General features: G+C 41.2%; 2 protein-coding genes across 2 annotated transcripts; one reads left to right on the forward strand and one right to left on the reverse strand.

Annotated features, from left to right (window-relative positions):
* Positions 1-218: 218 nt before the first annotated feature.
* Positions 219-14809, reverse strand: mcoln1a (mucolipin TRP cation channel 1a). The gene is made up of 14 exons (XM_079159036.1): positions 14673-14809; positions 9619-9902; positions 8479-8646; positions 7531-7681; positions 6207-6288; positions 5898-5994; positions 4820-4919; positions 4433-4539; positions 4136-4285; positions 3962-4063; positions 3655-3777; positions 2540-2746; positions 2311-2441; positions 219-1947 (listed from the first exon to the last, which is right to left on the reverse strand). The coding sequence occupies exons 1-14, from the start codon at positions 14701-14703 to the stop codon at positions 1911-1913; spliced, it is 1770 nt and encodes a 589-aa protein (XP_079015162.1). The 5' UTR covers positions 14704-14809; the 3' UTR covers positions 219-1910.
* Positions 14810-18325: 3516 nt separating this feature from the next.
* Positions 18326-22563, forward strand: LOC306696451 (N-acetylmuramoyl-L-alanine amidase-like; the record flags this gene model as incomplete). Its single annotated transcript, XM_079160061.1, has 4 exons — positions 18326-18398; positions 19611-20471; positions 21326-21536; positions 22260-22563. The coding sequence occupies 4 exons, from the start codon at positions 18326-18328 to the stop codon at positions 22561-22563; spliced, it is 1449 nt and encodes a 482-aa protein (XP_079016187.1).
* Between the last annotated feature and the right edge of the window lie 848 nt (positions 22564-23411).

Consider the following 23411-nt stretch of genomic DNA (forward strand, 5'->3'; position numbering starts at 1 on the left):
CGAAACAATAAAATCCTCTTTCTTTGACATTCTTTATTTTCAATTTAACTGACTTATTGACTATTTTGATGTTTTTTTCCACATTGTTTACATTAAAACATTTGTTTTTTGGAGATCTCGGCCGTAATGATGTCTGCTTTCTTTCCAACACAATAAAGACTATACGGCACTGACTTTGTGGTGCTCAAAGCTCCAAAAAGTACAAAACCTCAACAGCAAAGTCTCTTCCTAGAAAACATGACCCGGTTACACGAGATAATCCGCAGACATTGTTTTGAGCCGTTTCATGTACAAACAAATGGTTCTACACTAAGTTTTATTTTGGGGTGAACTGTCCCTTTAAGTTGAGGGCGACCGCTGTAGATGACAACAAATCACGACACAAAATGAAACAAAACAGTGTTTTAATATCAAAGATGATCCGTGAAACTTAAATCAGTAGACTGGCGATACATATGACACCAAGTAGATGACTTCAGGACAACTTCCAAATGCAGATCATTTGTATAACAAAAACACCAAACTGTAGGAAAGGTACATCTAGGTAATACTAGATGATATATACGTGCATGACGTATAACTCTAAGTTAAGGCCGTTGGTGGGTGTGGCACACGTTTGCCATCTAGATCCAAAACCCAACAGCATATTTAGCTTGAATGTGACACTGTTGGCTCATTAGATCAAATTTAGGATGATAAATAAAATACTGTCACCCCCACATCTATTAACTTGTCACAGCTCGGACCAGAGATCATCTCTCTTTCATGTAAGAAACTATTTTCTGTGAGACTCCTTTTTGATATTGTGCGTTTTGTGCGTTACAAAGAAAAAAAAAAGATTCAAGCGTCTACTGAACATCAAGTCACTGGTATAGAGACATCACGTATAACAAACAGACTAAAAAGCATGATTCAGTATGACAGGACATTATTACGGAGATGCGAACATGTCTCTGGCAGCATCATTAAGTTGTCTTCTTGTTATCTTGACTTCTTTCGGCGCTCTACCTCTGATGTTTTCATTGACATACTTTAACACCATTAAAGAGACACGTATCTGGAGGACAGCTAACCACAGGCAATGCTGAGCGCTTCATTGGCGACATTATATTGATCGTTACTCAGAAAAATGCAAAAGATATCACACACAGTCTGCTACAGCAGTACGCTAGTATTCACATTTGAAAGGCAACATGATGCTCGTGCAGTACAACTGCAGCTAAATATTGAAACTTTATACGGAAGGTGCAGCTCACGGGAGAGGAAAAACAAATCGGAAACCTCACGCTGCACGTCTGCTTGTGGTCCTGTTTCCCGACATTTTTAAGGAAGCCATCTCCTCGATTGTCTCAAAAAAGACAGACTACGACAAGATGGATTCTCTCCTCATTCAGTGTGAATTTACATCTCACAAAGTTGTTTTGTGAGATGTAAAAGTGACCCTGACCTCAAGAGGTAACCTATTTTGAAATAAAAAACACAACAAAAGTAAAAACAGTCAGCACCATGTATGCACGCCTCCCGTCCTCATCGTGGCACATGTGCCCACGTAGCATCTTGACAACAGGCCCCGCTCCTGGTTCAGCATTGTGCTTCATTAAATATATTAGAAAAGAAACAGTTTATCGTTTGAAAACCAACAAGGAACAGAGAAGTGCCTGTGCATTAGTCATCCTCGATGCTGCCCAGTCCTGTCTTTTCTATTTTACGGACAGAAAACACATGAGGTCCAATAAGTTGTTTCCACATTTCTTCAACAGCGTGCTGGTCCAGCTGATGGTGACGCCCCATGAGGTTTGACCAGAAATACGGCATGTTGGTACAGAGACAAGGGGCGGCAGGAGTGTGTAGTGTGCCCCTGTGGTCAGCAGGGGGGGACGGTGAGGCTTCTCAGGTCACTGAGGTCAACTTCAGTTCACCAGCAGGACGTCCTCATAGGTCGTCGTTCTGGGGGGAAATCAAAGGAAGATGTAATGATCTCACATCATAATTACGTATTCTTTTACAGAGTCACATCATAGTAATATTTATATATAACAACACAGGTAGACATTACTCCACTATATCTTTACATTGCAAGTAGTCGTTTGCTGCTACATTAATTCTTTGAATATCAAATGTACTACCTTTAAAACGTTGGAACGGAAAAGAATTAAAATACTCGAAATGTTTTTCCAATGTGATTTTCACTGTGCTCACTCTACCTCAAATTACTTACTACTGTCTGTTATGAATTAATTATCTGCTGACGTGTTGTTTAGATACATCTTAATATGAATATTAATAATTGTGCCCTCTCCTCCTCCTCACCTGTCACAGCAGCAGAAGAAGGAGCACGGCGAGGTCTCCAGACCTCTGAACTTCCCAGAGTTGGGTGCGTCCGTACACTCTGCTATGAAGGCATGCAGGTCTGTGATGTGGAAGGCTTCTTGCGTTTGGTGCTGTGGAAGTCAACGAGCATACATTGTTGTTATTTTTTTTTTACTCTATTTTTCTCCTGTGTTCCATCTATTCTGGCGGCCGTAAAGTCAATTCCCACCTTGATGGTCTCGTAGGCTCCCGTGATGAGCGCGATGAACAGCGACAGCACCATGTAGATGAAGAGGGAGATGAAGGTGTACAGGTACACTTGGCTGAACAGCCACACCAGAGTGCTGCTCTCCTGCATCTCCGCGAACGTCACAAACATGTCGTCCCCGTTAATGAGGGAGAAGAGGCACTCGGACACCATGGACAGAGAACGGAACTGAGGGACAGAAAACAGCGATCAGACGTCGGTTAAAAAAGCCGTCAGTTTCAGTGGTTAATGCTCCACATGTGGCAGTGAGAGACAACTTCCTGAAAAATCTGGCTGCATAAGACTCATGATGTCTACTAGGGGATGAGAGGGACGACAGCTATGAGTGAGTCCAGTTTTCTGTTTTTCACTGAGTCACTTTCTGTGGGTGGAGAAGTGTCCACAAAGAGAGTTTCTAATGGGAACAAGGCTTCACCTCGGTTACTGAGAATGGGGACACTCTTCTCTGTTTAAATCTGGTTTTGTGGTTCAGGCCAATACGACATACGAATTGTAAACTGAAATACTTTTTAAGAACTGACAAACACACTGTTTCTTAAATGCAAAGACTCTGTAGATTTTAAAATGGCACAGATTATGTATACAATCAAATAAAATACTGCCTATAAGTATCAACATTTTCAAAAAAGAGCCATATGCATTTGAAAAAGTGTAAGAAATTATGACAAAAAAGTCTTTTTAAATTTAAGTTAAAGGGGAGAATTTAGTGTTGCTCAATCTGTACATTTAAAAAAACGTTTAAAACAATTTCATGAGCAAATATAAAAATAAAAATGTATTACCAAAAAAGGCATGCTGGCATTTTTATGGTAGAGACAGTGTAACATTTTGTTTGAATTGTAAGAAAAGTCAGTGTTAAAATCTGTAGCTTTCGCCTGTGTAGAAAATCCTTATGCTGTGTTGTATTGTTTTTTTTGTACTGTACTGCTTTGTGCAGATTAATTGCCCTTTTTTCAATAGTATGCCAAATGGTTTGCGTAATTAATATTGACAGACCTTGAATTTAGATGTCAATATAAGCATTTTGTAAACCGAACGATCCCATCCCTGTCTACAAGAGTTTGCGCTGTGTTCACCTTGACGTGGTACGGGCCCAGGACGATCCAGCCGCAGAAGCAGTAGCCCAGATAGATGACGGCCACGCAGCAGCAGAACCGGATCACGTTGGGGAACGCTGCTCGAAGCGTCACGATCAGGATCTACGGGAGGAGCAGAGACGTTGGAACGGATTACAGTGTGAGAGACAGGACTCACAGGACTTATTACGTTACATCAAACCATTCAGGGGAGCGTTTTTTAAAATCACCTTTTGACGAGTCACTAAATCAACAAGGCACTTAACAACATTACCAGCTGATGCACACCAGTGTGTCTGTGTCTTACATTGTACTTCTGGAAGAACGTGAGGTAGCGAATCACTCCGACCCACACCAAGAGCGTGGAGGTCCCCAACAAGATGCCGCACAAGTCATATGAGGACATAGTCTGAGAGGAGATAAGGAAAGACACTTATAGCGTATAGCAGCTTTTGTGAGTTACGGGTGTGACCGTACGCACCTTGGACTCGATGCCGATTTTGATGATGCTGCCAGTGATGGTGAAGATGTCGCTGATGGTGAGGAGGATGTACCATCCGTTAATGAACTCCATCCGGTCCGCCCAGCACACCTTACGATCCAAGGTCTCCCCGAAGAACTGCACAAACTCCTGATGGACGCACAGAGAACATAAGAGAGGAATCGGCTTGGAGCGCGAGGCTCACGTGTAGTAAAAACGGTTGACTTGGCTGGACGTTCATGTTCCTGCCGTAATTCAGAGCTCATTTTATTCCAGCCGTAACAGACGTCGTCGTACCTGTTGCAGCGTGATGCCTCGCAGTATGGAGCGTCCACACAGCAGCAGCGACAGCATGCACACCAGAGCCACCGCGACGTCGAACGCCACGCGTGTGTAGTTCTCAGCTGGAGGTTTTTAATAAAAGGGAGGAAGCAGAGCTGTTAGCAGTGTTTCACATGGATGTAGTAGCGGTATACCACTACTGCTAAGTACTGGTGGCGGTGTATTTATAACTTCACGCAATGAAACTCTCTGTTGGTAACTGAAAGCAGCTTTTTAATGTGCATTTCTTCATGTCCTTTTAACACCTTTGCTAGCTTGCTACTGCTTCATTATCATGCTGCTGTATTTCCATGGGTGCTACGAGTCTTATGTCAGTCCCATCCGTCCACGCAGTCGTCTCACCGTGTCCAGAGACGCTCGGGTCTTTACACTCCTTTATTGTTGCCTGGTTTTCTAACCGGATCTTCACCTTGCCGCTGTGAGCCTTGTTGTCCAGGACTATCTGCAGGAGAGAGGCAGAAACTTCAGAAGATAAAGTTTGTGTAGTGAAATATAGACGAGAGGATTCATTGTTTCTCACCATTGAGAACACAGGAGGTCATGTCTTCTGTAATACTTTTGGAAATTTGAGAGGTTTAATGACATGAAGAGGAGTTTACCATATGCAACAACACACACATTTAGGATCGTTTTTTTTAAAGAGGATTTAGAGTTTTTTTCTTTAGACTGCCTATTTTAAAGCGTGACTTTAAAAAATATAATAACAGAATTAAAAACAGAATTACCGCCTCGCGATTGAATACGTCCACCAACCAAGTCATGTTACAGTTTACATCCATCTCTGTCCAAAATGTCATAACTTCATAATTTTATCCTGTTCATCCGGCATTTGTGTGCACTTGTATTCTCCACCAGAGTTCTAGTACATAATTGACTGTGTAGAGAAGGCTTCAAAACAACATTTAGAACAATATTAAGATAGTATGTACAGAAAATATAATTGAACAGTTAAATTACTAAATAAAATCTGATATTTTGTTATAAGAAAAAAGAAAACTTAAAATACTTATTTTTCTTTTTTTACAGTTTGGTAGCTGGTCGACCATTTCTCTGTAGACTCTAAAATCATGGCTTAGAGGTAACTAATAGTCAGACTACGCAAAAAAAGGGAATCTGTTGCATCTTAAGAAGGACTAATCAGCAATAAATTCTGGGTAAATCATACTTTTTCCAAGCTAAATGAACGTGGCTAAACATGGCGTCAAACCCCTCAGCTCCCTTCACTCAGAAAACACGCAAAACGCAGAAAATGTTTGTCATCTGGAAGAAGACACAAAACACAATACTTCTTCTTGAGCTCAGCAAATAAACCAAACCTCATCATATGTCATATCATGTGAACATTATCGCCCCAGTATGAGGTCTTCAGCAGTGCAGGGAACTGAACCTACGACTCGTTGCCTTAAAGATCTTCACTCACCGTTATGTGGAAAGTGTAGCAGTCTGGGATCTCATTGTAGATGATAGTCTGTATATTGATCGCCTTCAACTGGAACTCTATGCTGACGTTAATGAGCCTTAAAGAAAGAAAACACAAACAATTGGTGATTCAGAGCATTCATACTTGTGTGTGTGTGTGTGTGTGTGTGTGTGTGTGTGTGTGTTTGTACCAAAACCTGTGTCAGTGTTCTTTGTATTCATGCTCGAGTGGCTAGTGGACCGCCATCACCGGTGAATCTCACCAATTGAGGCAGACGAGGAGAAAGCCATGTGAAGAATGAAGCCTTACTTGTGGAACTTGAGTGTGAAGTTCCTGTAGCTGCTGGTGAGCACCGCTTGAGGGACCGCCGGCGGGATCACACCTACACAGTCTGAGAGGAGTGGAGAACAGACAGAGAACATGTTGAGTGAGTACTGGCACTGAAGAGAAAACGGGGAGAAAAAAGATCTTCTCCCTTTCCAATTTCTGGCATTTGGCTGTTTTCTATATAGTGAGCAAAACAAGTATGACATCTTTTCAGAATTATTAGAAGTAGCAGACCACAAGTCAGCCTTTCACATACATCGGATATTTTAACATGAGGTTGTTTCAACTGTTCTTACTTCCTCCTGATTTGGCCAAACTGTGCTCCAAAACACATTGATATGAGGAAGTAAGAAACAGGAAACTTCTGTTTTCAAAAGGAAATGAACATAAAATACCATAACATGACAAAAACATATGATAAAACAGTGAGGTGGACTACAAAAAACCCCCAAAAACAGCTATTTAGCAAATGACGTTTAAAATGTGTCTCGAATATCAAAACATGGACGTCTGCAAAAGGTGCAATCTGCAGGAGCGCATTGCACTCACCGCAGGCAACAATTGTCGTCTTATCGCGTAATAATAACCCCCGCATCTCGTAGTTGTGACTCGCTACCTCATAATTACCAGATCAGGTGTTCCACAACAGATTAAGTGCAGTGGCAAATGCTATACTGCCACTGGAAATGTTCGTAATCACACTGGATTGCATGCTTTATCACCACAAAGCCCATTTTGTACCCAGCAAGCATCTCATACTCTTTTCTGCTGCTCCTGAAGGAACACACAGAGTGTGCTTTCAGCCTGAGTAGTCCCTAGACTAGAGGGACGCATGCGCAATGTTGACACACTAATAATAATAATAATAATAATAATGACATGATTACATTCCAGGTTACTCAGTGACGTTAATATCTCCCAATGACTTGAACGTGGTAAGAAAAAAACACAAATTAAATTGTGTAGCGCCATCATCATCTTCTCAAATAGTGATATTTGGTTATCTTTTCTAATTATGTGAGTCATAATTAGATCTGGTTTACATGAATCTAGCACAAATGCTCACGGTTCACTTCATGTGATGTATCAATTACACTCCATTAAATTCTCACACAAATATGTATTAAAATTGTGCCACTCATACCCATAAAAGCCCCCACCATTACATGTAAACAGCTGCTTCAAAGAACCAACAACGTCAAAGTCACAGAGACAGACGATCACAGCCTTCTAGCACTGTTACCAACGCTTATGGAATAACTGGCCAGCAATGTCTCCTTCACGTTCTACAGCGAAGTCCATGTACCTGTGATGATGTGAGGGTCTATGCTGAAGGTGTCGTTGGCGGGGTCGATGCTTCCCTTCTTGTAGTACCGTTGGCAGAGGGAGAGCGCGGTGCTGTTCTCACCGTAGACGTATGCATAGCGTCCCACGGTGGTCTCTGGTAAGGCCAGGTACTGTGGAGAGGAGGAGAGGAGGAGGTTGAACTGAGTAGGGCCCCAAGTACTAAAGCCGATTGGTACCCAGTAGTTTTTGTGGAGCCAGGACGACAAGCTCTCTAACACCACCATCCATCTAACTCAGTGTGATTTTGATTTGTGACCTCCTTTATTACAGCCGTACTAAAGCACCTCTGATGAATAATCATCAGTGATGTGGATATAATGACAAAGATGGTAAAGGCAAATAATAGGGCAGATAGAAAATGAAATCCCTTTACTGTAATGCGGGCGGCCTTTAAAACCAGGAAAAGACACTAATGCCATATTACGATTTCCAAAATCTGTATGATTTGGTGTATAATTTGTAGAACATACTATTTATTATGCCGGGATCACAGCTGCAAACCAATAGATTAGCAACTGTAAAATCTACAAAACATGTTTTACCTCAGGGTGTCACAACATCAGTTTGTTAGTGAGTGAGGTAGAAATGTCCTCATTGTGCCTGTGTGCAGTGTGGCCCCTACAAACAGATGTGTAAAGCCAGCTGTATCCTGTGCATTACTTTCTTCATTGAGAACGGTCTCCAATTCTGCTTGCAAGGTTTTTTGCATATAAATTGAAACGGCGAAATCATAATAAAAATAATCATAAATGCCCTATCTAGTCTTGAAATGGAAGTTGTTCTGTTACGACAGAAAACAGGCGTGGCACCTAACAATACTTAGAACATTTTAATTAGATCTGACAGCACGACTTTAATAAGTGGTTTCATAGATTGAAAAAGCTTTTCTGAGTTCCTCGGGATTTACCTGCTCCACCGCGTAGAAGATTTGGTCGTAGACGTCGCTCTGCGTGTAAACAGCAAAGGAGTCGTCTGTGGACTCGTCGTAGTCTTTGAGGAAGAGGTGCTTGAAGGTCTCAGTGTTCTCCTCCTTGAAGGTCACCACCACCTGGTTACTGAGGCCAAACAGCACCAACTGCAGCAGAGAGAGAGTGAGGCATGAAAGAAAAAACCCTGAGGCAGTACGTTCCAGGTGCACCTAGGCGGCAGACTTTGTGATTTAATGCTAGCTGACTGGCTTGTCAATCGCTTCATCAGAACGATCCCTGTGTGTTTGAGATCTAGATTCCTGACAGCTCCCACACAGGAAATATAGACAGATATAGTCATGCACTGACAACAATTAAATAAAGAATGCATGTATACATTTCTGACTACAGAATTCATCCACAGAGAACATAGCTGCCTCTTATACTGCTCCACGACACAATTTAACAGTAAAGCCTTGGCTCTATGCAAGCCAGCATTATCTATAGTAACACAACTTTATGTATATAGATATCTATATATCATGCAGAGACAAGCTGTATTTATAAAAGAAAAGTTCAGTTATGTAAAGGTATGCAAAGACTTTCACTGAAAACGACACAAAAAATGGTTTACATGTTTAAAATATCTTTATTTATGACTGTAGTTGCGTGTATGAACAGTGACACAATATTTTTGACAACGTTGAACTTTTCTGTGATTTTTGAGTGATTATCCCTAAAGATTTGTACATTTCTATAGGCGCCTGTGCCATTTTTACTATATTTTTTGCAGCTCTGGCAGCTTTATATTTTGTTAAATTGACAAAATGATGACAAAAAATGTCACTTATAACAACAAACAGGAAACAGTTATCTGAGTCTATGTGAAAATGAACACTTTTATGATAACATAACAGTCTTGGTTAGTTTTATATATATATATATATATATATATATATATATATATATATATATATATTCACCTAAAAAGAAACATTCACAACAAGACTTGTGAATGTCTTGTTGGACAGAAAGTGTACATACAAAGACATACCTGAAATACAGAGACCCAATGAAACACAAGCTTGTGGTTCGTAACAGAAGAGCAACACGAGATTTAGACGCAACATGTGACGCACCTGAGCTGTGACAATAATGATCTTGAGCATCTGCAGGATCAGCTTGTATGGCTTGCGGCCCTTGGCGTGATATTTATCACAGGGGCTCATGAAGAAGTACTTCAGCTTCCTGCGAATGGCCTCCTCTTCCTGATCCGCTCCGACCCAGTGACCTGCCGTCGGCGTGGGAAGCCGGTGGTTGCTGTGGTTCTTGTCATGATGGTCATGGTGGTCATGATGGTCATGCTCCCCGCTGCCGTCTATGGAGCCGTAACGTTTCACTGAGCTGGACAGACCTTCTCGTTCTGAAAGAAACAACAACAAAGGAGCGTTTATTTTTGTACTTTCTTAACTTAATCTGTTAAGCCAAAATCCTGTATGCGTCAATAATATAGTCACTGAACAACGGCCTAAACAACTGAAACTCATTGAAAACACTGTGTGTGTGTGTGTGTGTGAAGCATGGGCGACATCACACCCAAACATCAGCATGCTTGCATTGCAGATGTGAGCGTGTTAGCATGCCGATGCTAGCATTTTGCTCAAAGCCCTGCAGTGCCTTTAAAGAGTGGCTAGCACGGCTTCAGTCTTTGTTTCGCCATGTCAGTGGAGCTGGTCTTTGTTTTTATTAGAAGTGGCGCTACGTCAGCTGTAAAAACATGAGTCATGAATAAAGGGAGCGAGGTCACGAGGCTGTAACACTAAAGAGCGTCGAGGCCATTTTAAATCAAATGTCCACGGCAATAAAGCGCCTGCCGAGCACCAGGACAAGAGTCCTTATTGTGCAGTTGTGACTATAAGAACCGCACCAATCACGTGAATTGAGCCAGTCCTTGATTATATTATCTTTAGTACCTGAATATGTCTATTGCATATCGTTAAGATTATTTATGGTAAGCAGCAAAACACAAAGAAAAATTCCTTGTATGTTAACTTGGCAATAAGCCCCATTGTGTTCATGCCAGACTTTCACTCAGTGACCACTCCCTGACAGCATCCTGTCAGCACCACACGTGTGCCCGAGCGTGAACAGTCTGTCTTCGGCTTCCACCGCCGTCTGACAAGTCGTCTTTGTCTTAAAATGTGTGGATTTACTCGTCTCTGTCCCCTCCGGCTCTCTGAGCACGTGTGCTCAACGAGGCTATACATGGGATTTAACCCCATCAACCCCGAAGCTACAAGGACTAATGGAAACAAAGGGTTGTCTTCCAAAGTACAGGGACTTGTGTTTAGAGCGTTAACGACTAATTGAAGCGCTGCTCCACTTCTTATCTCATTGACTTTGGAGAGGAGGCACACTTTCTTCATCAATTGTGTTCCGTCTGGCCTTATGAGTGTTGTTTTTGAATGCTGCTTGTCTGACTAGAAAATGAGATCTCACTCTCAATGAGAATACCTGATTAAATAAGGTTTAATAGATAAAAAACGTCGGACCTGACTGAACAGAGCAGACAGTTTGTGGTCGTCTTTGTAGGAACCGACCACATCAGTAGGAAAGCCACAAATCAGAAAGTAGGCTAAGCACACCCAACACTTGTCACATGCTTTCAGCTTGCTGGCTGCTCTAAAGAAAAAGAAGAAGAATCAGGTCACATAAGTTGATTCACTTTATTACTTCTTTACATTCAGGAAATGACTTGTTGGGCAGACAGCGTCAGTACGTGCTCGGCCGGATAAACTGCTTGGTCGGGATGAATCCAAACCCAACAGACACAATAAGTCAGCAGAGCAAACCGCCAGCAGAGCAGCGTTTTCTAATGGGAATGAGAAGTGAAACAGGACGAGTAAACCGCTGGTGTTCAATATTAGTCAGCACTAACCGTGAACAAGAGCAAAGTTCAACAACTCTAAGAAGAGTTTGGGACTGGCACAACTCCAAACGCTTGTCACACATAATGATACATCTGAGTAATCTATGTTCTCTGATATTAATAAAGGGGCTATGAGCACTTGTCTGTTTGGGATCTGAAACATGGGACTGTTGTTGTTGTGCTTCACGAGACTGGGCTCCCACTGAAGCAAACAAACATTGAAGGGCATAAGAACACATTCATTACTGTTTTAGCTTTTCTTCTAGTGCTCCTCGTGTGTATTACCAGACCAGTCAGTCTATTTGGGAGTGATCGCAGGCTCCAAGCCTATGTTTTGAATTTGTTGATATTTCTAAAAACAAAGAAGGAACAGGGGCTTATATTCGGAATATTAGTAGTTGACTTTTCATCTCCAAACTGGCTTAAAAGAGTACCTCACTAATTCAGCATTGCACTCGGATAACGTTGTCAGACTCACGATGGACAGTTGTGAATAAAGGATCAAAATTTGATGCAGCAGAACAAAATGTATGGTGTTTTTTGTTTAATGCATTCTTCCTTGTCAAAACCAGCTGCCTACATCACCCACAATGCAAATGGGCACACCGACAGTTCGGACTGGCGTTCTGGTGTGTTATGCTAATCGCTGCTAATGTAGGCTCGAGCAGCTACAGAGGTGTGGTAAGATCACTTCTTCATAATTCAACAGCAACAGACTTTCAAACTTGGTAGTCTTCAGACCAGGCCGACGCTGACTCGCGTGACATCGCTTGAGGCGATTTATCAGATTTCGCGCTGCTCCCTCTGGAGCCACAAAATATATTTATATAGTATTAAAGAACTTTGAAACTAGGAGGCCATTGATGTAATACTTTAGCTGGTCGACACGTATTTAAGTTTTCAATTAAATCTCAAGTCTTTGAGTCTTTACCGTGTTTTTTGCTTGACGTCTGAGAGCTAAACCTGACTGAAATGTTCACTGCGCACGGCTCACCGTAGGAAATAAATTGTAACCTGAGATTTTATAATAACCACATGTAGTTTCCTTAGCCAAACCCACCTGTTGTCAACCCGTGAGAACTTTTAGCTGCTGAAGCGAGATGAGCAACATCCAGATGAGCGCCGGGCCTCAATCAAATGTGACATTTTAGGTCACTACATACGCCCTGGCTCCAACAGGGGTTGCGTGCCTCGGCGAAAGAATCCCGACTTCACATATCATGCAGACAATGGGAGTGCAGACATATCTTTGAATGGAGGAGTGTGTCGATCGTCACGGCAGATAGCAATCTGACAAACCTGACCGTGGCACCAGATTTGACACTGAAGCTGAATAAATCTGTGAAAATATCTGGCTCTCCCGGTTCACGGCCGCTTGAGGAGCGCTGGCAGAAACACTGATGTAGCCACGAGTCTGTGTGTCGGTCTGAAGCCTTACTGTAACTGAGGATCTGTCAACACCTTGGAAACTAAGCTCAGATCCGGCAGCAAGAGGTCACCAACAGGCCGAGAGTCCACAACTTCCACTTGTACCTGAGTTAAAGGAAGAATTTTGAACAAAACGAAAGATGATACAATGATACCTAGCTCTGTGTTCTTTGGAGGTTAGAGTGCGATACTTTTTAGGAACTGAAATGTTCGTTTGCGACAATGTTGGCAACGGCATGTGGGATTTATTATCAGAGGAAGACAAAAAACACGATCATGTGGCTTTAAATGGTCAAAAACCTCTGGACGTGTATAGCTAGACACATAGAGCAGAAAAAAAAGATATTTTTGCAATTTTAGAGAACTGACCCCTTTAACTGGAAGCTTACCGAACACATACTGTGTGTGATGCTGCAATAAACGGGCCTTAATCTGCATGTGTGTGGCTCATAGCTCCTTAGAGCAGCACAGGAAAACACAAGCTAGTGTTGAAATACCGGAAAAAAAAAAAAAGGTCAAGACTGAACGTTAACACTCAATTAAGACGAAACCCTTCACAGCACAGAGGAACACTACAATCTGTGAGGGCGTACTTCACCCAACCTGCATCAACAATCTCCCCAGAAAACTGCTGAGTCAGGCTTATGAAACGGTGTTGGGACCATTATTATGCATGACGGAGTCCGGCTGTTTAGATGTGGATTTGCTGAAAGGGGGGGAAGTTGGTGGTGGTGGTGCAGCATCTGGGTCTGAATACCAACAGTGTGTTTTAGACCAAGAATACCATCAACAACCTCTGATACTGAGGCAAGTACACCACCACACCCTGTGTATGGTACTACTCCACATCAGTACTTATGTTAAGTCGGCACATTCAGTTTAAAGGTGCATTCTGTTACCTGTACTGTCGACTACTTCAAATTTCAATTAATCCGTCAATTAGTTTCAAGATTAAACAACCACTCGTTTTTGTACAAAAATGTCAGGAAGTAGTGAAAAAGTAATAATACAATGTAATGTTGTTAAATGTCTTTTGTTGAAGTCTTAACAGTCTAAACCCCAAATGTCGTAATTCATAGAGTTGTAAAAATGTATAAAAGCAGCATATACTCACATTTAAGAGTGCTTTCGCTTAAAAAACAACAATCGGACCATTTATTGATTGTCAAAATCATTACATGTTCTGTAGATCGACTCATCGATAATCGCTAATGTAGCACTAGTCTCTTTCGATTCTGTCCCGTTAGACAAACAATTGAAATCACACACTTGTAGTTGAGGGTGAACTCCAAGTGTTTCGTAAAATGACCACTACCTAACATCTCTGACTGGTATTCTTTAGTGTTCACTGCTGTATGAGCATCAAAAGGGTGATCAGCTGTTATTGTTATTCCAGTTACATCTCTGCCTGAATGGCGCTTTCTGTAAATGAAGACACGACTCGAGTGGAGAGGGAAGATCCCATTTTGTCAACAAGGACTACAGATATACAGAGTCATCGCAGCACAAACCCGATTTTGTTAAAAATGACTTGAGTGTCTCAGCTGCCCAGAAGATGCCAGAGCAGAAATACCCTCACAGCTGAGGGGGCCTCATTGTTGTGGATGTCTCAACAACAACAACAACAACAACAACAACAACAACAACAACAACAACAACAACAACAACAACAACAATTGAGACGCCACAACGCAGCCCTACAACTCGTTTATGAACCGGAGAGAAGCAACAAAGCTACGTATTAATAAGAACAACGAGCTCTGTCTGTGAAAAGACGAATGAGTCGTGACTAACGGCTGAGTTAAACATACAAGTTAAACGTCGGCACCACATTACCTGAGAAGTCCTCGTGTTTTGTCGCAGCCATGTAGTTATCCGTTTTTAAAAAACAACAATAAATAGGTGAATGATAAAGCTAAAGCTCGCAGCAGCCGGTGTTTCCACTGTACCAATAACAGTGTACTTGCTCACACAGCTGCCCTGAAACAGCAGCCGGGGCAGGACTGCGCTCTTCCTCTCTCCCGGGTCATGTGACCGACACCACGTGACCACGTAGCTCTGCTGATTTACAGCACATCTTTGGTCGGCGCAGTTGATCCTCGCGCAAGGCCCATATGCAGCCGAACAACTTCATTTATAGTAAAATGACACACCCGTACAAATACCCACCGTTGTGCTGTGTGGCGTGATGTAAGCCCACTCCCAAATACATCAACAACATATTTATCAAATCTGGTACATGACGTACTTACTCAACATCATACATGTGATCATAACTCAGGGGTCATGAGTCTGACGTAACTCAATTAATCATTTTTAAAAACCCTTATATCACCAGGTTTTGATTCTTCTTCTTAAACAAATATGATTGTCTATCTCAATATGTATTTACTGTATATAATATACATCCAGATGCAATTAAAAACGTCCAAGTATGTTAATAAAAATAATAAACCATGTGACAGCAACCTTTGCAGAGGCTTATCTATTAGTTCATGTAATTGAGATGATACAGAAGAAACTTGAAATATTTTCTAAAGCTATAATTGTAACACATTGACTGCAGTTTAAAACAAGTTTAATGCAGATAGCATTCATTACATCATTGTTGTGCTGGATTACACTACATTATACAGGTGGTTTCTTTGTCTGGTCACTCTTTTAAAAGGCTATAGCTCAACATACTTAGATGCATAAAAAGATATTCTCACTTTTCGTTATCTACTGACTGTTTGCGGGTAAATGCAAACATAGGCTGACTCTAACTTCGATATTAGTCGAATACCTTGCCATCAGTGAGAAGTCTCTGTTCTTCTTCTCTTTTTCTTCTCGACAAATGACTCACCATCCCTCCCTTTCTTTCCCAACACTTAACTTTCCAGTTGCAGCATCAAGAATTGTAAAACACCTGATTTCTGAAAACATAAAATGAAAACAACGTTACTCCCAGAGATCGACAAAAAACAGAAAACACTTTCATGTATTTATTTCCATTTTATCAGAGCAAAACACAAGTATAAATATTTGCATAAAAACACATAATGCTCTAATTACAGCTAGGCTTAACATGTGGCACAAGTAAAGCTGCCCGGCCTCTGTGATGCATCCGTGTTGTGGTGATTCCACAATACAAACATGTACAGACAGACTGAGAGGGCTACAGCCTGTCAATACAGATGCAGTCACAGGTTTTATCTGACTAATATGGTAACATGGGGATGTGGTCAATTTTCCATCAGCTGTGGTTCAGAAATTGTTGCCATCAGTGGAAAAAAAACAAGAGCCTCCCTTTTAAGATGAATCAACTGTTCCAGATAAATAAATAGACATTCACACACGGACACATTCAACACGATATGCAATATGTTCGTCTTTAGAGCTGAAATGATTAGTGTCATTAATTGATTAGATGGGTGAGGCGACAACTTTGGTACTTAGGTACAACTTTGAGTTAATGTACTTTAACTTGCTTATTTCCATTTTATGCTTCTTTGTAATTCTACTCATTTTGGAGGCGCATATTGTACTCTTTACTCATTACATTTATGTGAGAGCTTTAGTTGCTAGTTACTTTGCAGGTTCCGATTATTAACGCAAAATATAAAATCAACTAATAAATAGATATGAGTTTATCTTCATTTACCCAGCACTACATAGCATACCGTTTTTAAAATTAAATACACCTTTACCAGGTGTAACATTACAGTAGAGTAGAGTAAACATGAATGCATTACTAATTATATAATATATATTATTCTGAAATGATTCTGCATAATTTGTAGACTACCTTGACTTTTGGTAGGCTATTTTAATTTGATGCTTTGGACTTTTACTAGTGGCAGAGCATTTCTACACTGTGTTATTACTGCTGTTACTACTCTTACTAAACCAAACTGCACAGTGAACACCAAAATAACATTTGGGAAGATTAGCCTTTAATTAAACGTATGTCTTCCTTTCATGTTTTCACAAAAAGACACCCCAACTACAGTCACTGTACTGTGCTGACATCATCAGCCTACTCCGTCTGCTTTTGTTGTTGTTTTGATTACTTCCTGTTCCGAGTGTGACGTCACAATGTCACGTGACACCACTGATGATGCATTGATGTATTACAGGAACATCCATGCTCCACACAAGTTGTAGCTTTTTATTTAAATACTTTGACGAGATTGTAAGTACAATTTTATCCCACTAGGTTAAAATTATGTGACATTATGAGATAATAAGTAGGTCATTTTTTTTCTTGTCTTTTTTTTCTTATCTCATAATTTTGACATTCTTTGTCAGTCAATCATAATATTGACGTACCCAGAACATTTATATTTTTATTCATATTCATTCATCTCAGTTTTCATTACTATATTCAATATCTATTGTCACAGTTCAGCTTCACACCCTCCTCACTCTACTTTCACTCACTCCCTCCTTATCAGGCTAAACTCCCTTCACCTGTTCACTCACCTGCCGCTGATCATTAATTAAGCCACTATTTAGACTCCTGCCTCCCAGACACATATTGCCAGATTGTTCTTCGGTTTTTCCATGCCAGACTCTCTAGCACTCTTTCCCGGACTGATCTCCTGTTGCCGACCATGCCTGTCCCTGTTCTGCTCGCCTTGCCTGACTCCCGGTAAACCCACCAGCCTTCTGATCCTGACACTGTTTTACTCTGCCTGCTGTGCCTGGAAGTTTGAAATAAAGAGCCAAACTTCCCTGGAATCTTGTGTGTTGCATTTGGGTCCATATACTACCGGTTACATCTATATTTCTTTACTGGCAGAGATCAGATATATCTTTGTGGGTTCGTATTGACACAAACTCATATTTAATGTTTTGATTTTAAATTGTTTAATGACTTAACATCTTGAACGATACTAACCTTCATAATTCTTCAGCCCTTTATGTATAAAGTACAACAAGGCAGTCTTATATTGTTTTCCATAGTTTGCATGAATTAAAAGTTCATGTGACATGATAGTTCATGTCTTACGTGATTAAAATGTTTCCTGACCCTGGTGAGTGCACAACAGACGCTCACATCGCATGCGATGCTAAACATTAACCATCAAATCTGCTTTATCTGTCACAGTCTGTTTATAGAATGATGCACTGTTTACAATAGAAGCCATCCAAGGCCGCGTGACAGTGACGAGTGACACAACCCAATATAATAAGAAAAAGCTCTTATTTGTAACTTGTGTAACAAACCTAACTGTGGGGTCAAGACTTTGTTTTGCTGATGACACACTTCGACTTACTGTAGGCGGAATCAATAATTGGAGCCATCATGATGTACAAAGGGTACTTTTTCCTATTAGGACACAACCCTGCAGTCATGTGTACACCTACACAAATACAATTACACAACTCCTCTCAGAAGTTGTTGGGAGCACAACTGTGCTTTTCAGTTTACTTGCCTGTCGAGGTTGTCTTTTGTTCATATAGTCTGGAGAAACCCTAATTCAGCAACAAGCAGGAGATGCAACATGACTTTGTTTGGACTGTCGTTTTTTGTTCTGGCTTTATGCTACTTCTCCACCGTCTACAGCAGGCCGACAGGTAAGTTCAGTTAATTCTAAATATGTCAACATTTGTGTTATCTTGACTTATAATCTTCATTAGGCTACATAGTTTCTTTTTGGTATGCTGACAAGGAGTATTTACTTTCTAAACGACCTGTCATGTTGTGGTTCACTAATTCCCTGAAATCTGTTATTCAAGAAAGCACCTTTTTTTTTTTTTTTTTTAAATGCTTACCCTTTTGAATTTTCCAAATATAAATGAACCAACCATTTTACAGATTCACTCAACACACACACAGATATTAACAAATGTCTATATCCACCCCGTATAAATACCAAATCATATAACAAATATATTTCTACTCCACTGCTCGTTTTAGTCGCAACTGCAAAACTTCTCCGTGTGAGTCCGTGACTTGCCATAAATCGGATTAGTTTATACAACAGTTAGTCCGCCACAACTGTTGCAATGGCGACGGTACAGGTTAAAAATGTCCGCCTCTCTGACCATCCTGCTACTTTGATTTGAATGAGAATGTCCTTTCTACTTCTATGGTTATGTCCTTCTGAGACTGTGACAAGGGTCGTTTTATGCCAAACCAAAATGTTTTCCGAACTCAAACTTATTTCCAACTGCATCAGGATCTTTCCCTAAAACTAACAAAGTTAGTTTAAACCTTAAACAAACATTACCCACTGAGGGGGAGGATGTGAAAAAAGTAACATGATGGTTACAGTATCATTCGGTCGATAGTGGCGTCAGATCAGAAAACACTTAAATTAGCTTAAATTTAATTATGAATGACAGTCAAGCATCTGATGTCACATATCAGGCCACAGCTTTGTCTGATGTAATTTATATTATTATATTTTCTGTTTTGATGTAAGGGCATAGATGTTTAAACTTGGATGTATTACCTGACATTTATATGCTTTGAGTCTTTTAGTTATTATTTCTGAAACAAATTGACCAACTTAATATTGTTTTATGTTGAGATATTGGGAGGAGGATGTCCAAAAATGAAAGGGACGGTCCAAATAAAAAATTTCCTTAACTTAGCTGTGATCTGAATATGGTCCCATCAGTATCATTAACTGTGACCTGTCTTTCCCAATTTGATCTTTTTCGCCCTTCTCTGTATGAGGGTAACGTTTTTGCTAAATTGTAATGTCATTCAGGAATTCAGAGTTCATTCACTGCAATCTTCTTACTCCGCTTCTTTCGTTTACTCATTTGCATTGTTGTCAGGTGCCCACCTGCGTAACATGGACAGCTTCATCCGAGCCGTGGAGCAGCTGGAAGACTCCAACCCTGGTCTGTCCCCCCTGGCTCTAGTCCGGGCCCTGCGGGGGACCGCAGGCCACGATGACGTAATGACCATCCATTTTTTGGGAGCCTCGTATAATCTCAGTGATGCTGAGGTCTTGGAGACAGCCATTCTCAATGCCTCATCCTTTAGCTTCTTTGACAAGGCCATCCACCACATTGTGACAGATTACGGAGAGGAACGAGGGGTGGTTCTCGCTCCAGATGGCACCACGGTAGCCCTTGCACCCTTACTGCTAGGAATCGAATCTGGATTGAAAGCCAAAATAGAGGGGACGCCAGCTGTTGGGATCTTCCCTCTCACTTTAGGCAGGACGCTGGGCTTGTCCTTCCTCAGCCTCAAGGACTTCCCGCCATCTTTTCGCCTGGGGCCTAACGGGTGCTGGGACAACACGGACCGCCCTAAGTTGTTCAAGCTGTATCGGCCTGCCACACTGGCCACTGATGCTGTTATTAATGGGGGCATGGACGGCGCTATACTGGGCATGGACCTCTGCAACCTGCCTGCATCTGAGGAGCCGCAGGCCCTCAGTGAAGTTTTGAAAGGATACTATAGTTTTATTCTGCGTGAGGGGCAGGGTCTCGATGCTGTGACCAGCCACGTCAGCCCGAGGCGAAGGGAGATCTCTCGATCCATTCTGGAGCCACTCGATCTTCACAGCCAGGTGATGGAGACACTAACATTAGTCTGGAAGTTGGAGAAGACAGAATGGTTTGCTCTGGACACGGATGTGGGGAAGGCGATGAAGGATGGACTACAGGCATTTGTGCACAAGTACTGGGGTGAGCTATGAAATGATCAAAAAAGTGCACTCGGGTACAAAGTAGGGCTGCAACTAACCATTATTTTCATTATCCATTATCCGATTGGATGTTTTGGTTCATCGAATGGTCTTTAAAACGTGAAAAACTCAAAATCCCATGGTCTCTTTTTAAAATGTCTTGTTTCGTACGACCAAACAGTCTAAAGCCCAAAGAAATTTGGTTTACTGTCAGAATATGAAAACAGAAATATATTCAACTTCAAGAGGACTGAGATTAGAATATAGAATATTTGTAGCTGATCTGTTTTCTGGCGATAAATTAATCAACTAATTGACTAATTGTTGCAGCTCTTGCACCAAAGCACTGATGGTTAAAGGACCCTCTAGTCTTCCTCATTGCTAAGGATTATATTGTCATAGTGAAAAAAATCAGCCAATATTCCTTTTTTAGGCTCTTTATTTAACATAAAACTCTTCCACAAACAAATATGTTTCATAAGGAGGATAAAGAGTAACATCACACCAGGCTTACAAAGTGATGTCAGGATGTACTGACACACCCAGGAGTACACTTCTCCATCACTGTAGCAAGATGAGAAGTTAAACAAAAAAAAGAGGGCGTTGAGTTGCTTTTTAAAACCACTCTAATGAAAATTCGGTAAGAGAATTTTATATATATATATATATATATATATATATATATATATATACACACTAATATATCTGAGATAAGTTAATATCGGTCAGGCTCTAGAGTCGACTCTAGTCTTGGAACCCTAGTTTTGAGTGTTAAATATAAGCTTGTGGGTATGACGGCTAAATCTGTCGTGGTTTTAGTATCCTAACCCTCATCCTCTCTCCTCCTCTCGCCAGACTGCCCACAAATCATCCCCCGCTGTCAGTGGGGGGCAAAAGCCCACCAGGGTACACCTATCCCACTGACACTGCCCCTCCAATTTCTCTATGTTCACCACACCTATCAGCCATCCTCGCCCTGTTTATCCTTCCCAAACTGCTCTCGCGACATGAGAGCCATGCAGCGTTTCCACCAGGAAGATCGTGGTTGGGCCGACATAGGATACAGGTAACCGACCCTGACATCTTGGAAGTACGCTTTTTGTTTGTTTTTTTGCTGAGAGTTAGATTAGAAGATTGAGACCGGCAGTGATTAGCCTAGCTTAGCATAACGACTATAAACTGTGGAAAACAGCAGGCCTGGCTCAATCCAAAGATGAAAAATCAGCCTAACAGCCCATCGGTCAGTACACGTTGTATCTTGTTTGTTTAATCTGTACACAAACAAAGACAGATTGTGGTTTTACAGGGACTTAGGTGCTGGGTAGATGGATGATCTGTTGTTCTTAAAGATATTGTTTCTGTACAATATGTTACTCCCTCTGAAACCACAAAGAGCTGCTATTGTACCGATTAAACAAATGAGATATAATTTGGTAATCGGGGAGCTTTAGAAGTGCTGGTATCGTAGATTTTACATTTTTTACAACCAGGCTAACTGTTTCCCTCTGCTTCCAGTCTTTATGCTAGGCTAGTCTAATCACCCCTGGTCTCCAGCTCCATAATTTATGCACAGATATGAGCGTAGTGTTGATTAACTGGGAATGAAAATCAAAATGTGGAACTATTCCTTTAAGTAGTGAAAATACTTCCATTTATTACTTCCATTTAATGTGAGCTGCATGTATTTTTCCAGGAATGCTGCTGTTTTCCTGTCTGTTATGCACATATCACAAAATATCTGGCATTGTGTCTTAACATCAACCAACGTTTGCATCTTTGTGGCCCGCAGCTTTGTGGTCGGCTCTGATGGCTACGTCTATGAAGGCAGAGGTTGGAAACACCGCGGCACACACACCAGAGGGCACAATTCCATCGGGTACGGCGTGTCAATCATCGGTAACTACACTGCCACCCTGCCGTCTCGCCAGACCATGGACCTGCTGCGCCATCGTCTAGTCCAATGTGCAGTAGATGGAGGATGGCTGGCTGCCAACTTCACCATCCACGGCCACAGACAGGCGGTGAACTACACCTCCTGCCCCGGAGACGCCCTCTTCTCAGAAATAAGAGGCTGGGAACACTTCAGGGAATAACCGGACCCCCACTGCCAGTTTGATGTTCTCAAACATCATTACTGGCTCGTCAGGGTATGATAACTGCCACCGCTGTGGCTTTTTATTTTTCTTAATTTTCTTTCGACGAGTTTCATTGTATGAAAGGGCTCTTGGATGACTCTGGACTAGTTTGATTTTGTATTTACATGTAGATGCCATTCATATCCACCTCAAGTACAGAATAAAATAAATGTTACTTTAAATGGCCAACCAAATGGATCTGTCTGGTTATCCTTACATGTGGGGCAACCATGGGTTCAACTGAGACTCTTTAGAGCTCATTGAGGTTTGGGTACCCTGAAAGGACCATACGACTAACTATATCGATGTATACTGTATCTTTGATCCAGTATACATCATAGATAGATAGATAGATAGATGTCTACTTTATTCATCCCCTGGGGGAAATTTGTTTGTAGATACAAAGATAATCAGAATGTCTTGTGCAGTGAACCATCTTGACTGTTTAATATCTTTATCTATTCGCCTTTTTGGCAGATTGTTCAAATATGAAACTTTGAATTTTTGAATCAGGGTAAGCAGTATGATAGAGTTTTATAGAGCAAATAAAGCATAAAGATTATTTTATTTTGTTTGTAGTTATGCTGGTAGTTGTTGAGCTTGTAGTAGTTGCTAACCTTCAACTTATCAATACAACAATAAATGTTTTGTTTTCGTTCCCAAGTCAGTGGGAAAGACTTTTAAGAATCTCAGTCCTACTTTACAATCATCTCATTTCTCCTCTCATAATTTTACAGGAAACTGACTTCACTTCAAAAACAGAAGAATAAAGAGACTGGCCAACTGTAATAATTGTTTTGTAATAC

Source organism: Pholis gunnellus, assembly GCF_910591455.1.
Source record: "Pholis gunnellus genome assembly, chromosome: 5".
Classification (NCBI taxonomy): Eukaryota; Metazoa; Chordata; class Actinopteri; order Perciformes; family Pholidae; genus Pholis; species Pholis gunnellus.

Coding starts and splice junctions, on each gene's coding strand:
- mcoln1a (XM_079159036.1), bottom strand. CDS start 14,703: ATGGCTGCGACAAAACACGAGGACTTCTCAG. Junction 8,647..9,618: donor TCATTATTGTCACAGCTCAG/GTGCGTCACATG, acceptor TCTCTGCTGCAG/TTGGTGCTGTTTGGCCTCAG. Junction 2,442..2,539: donor GAGCCTACGAGACCATCAAG/GTGGGAATTGAC, acceptor TGACTTCCACAG/CACCAAACGCAAGAAGCCTT.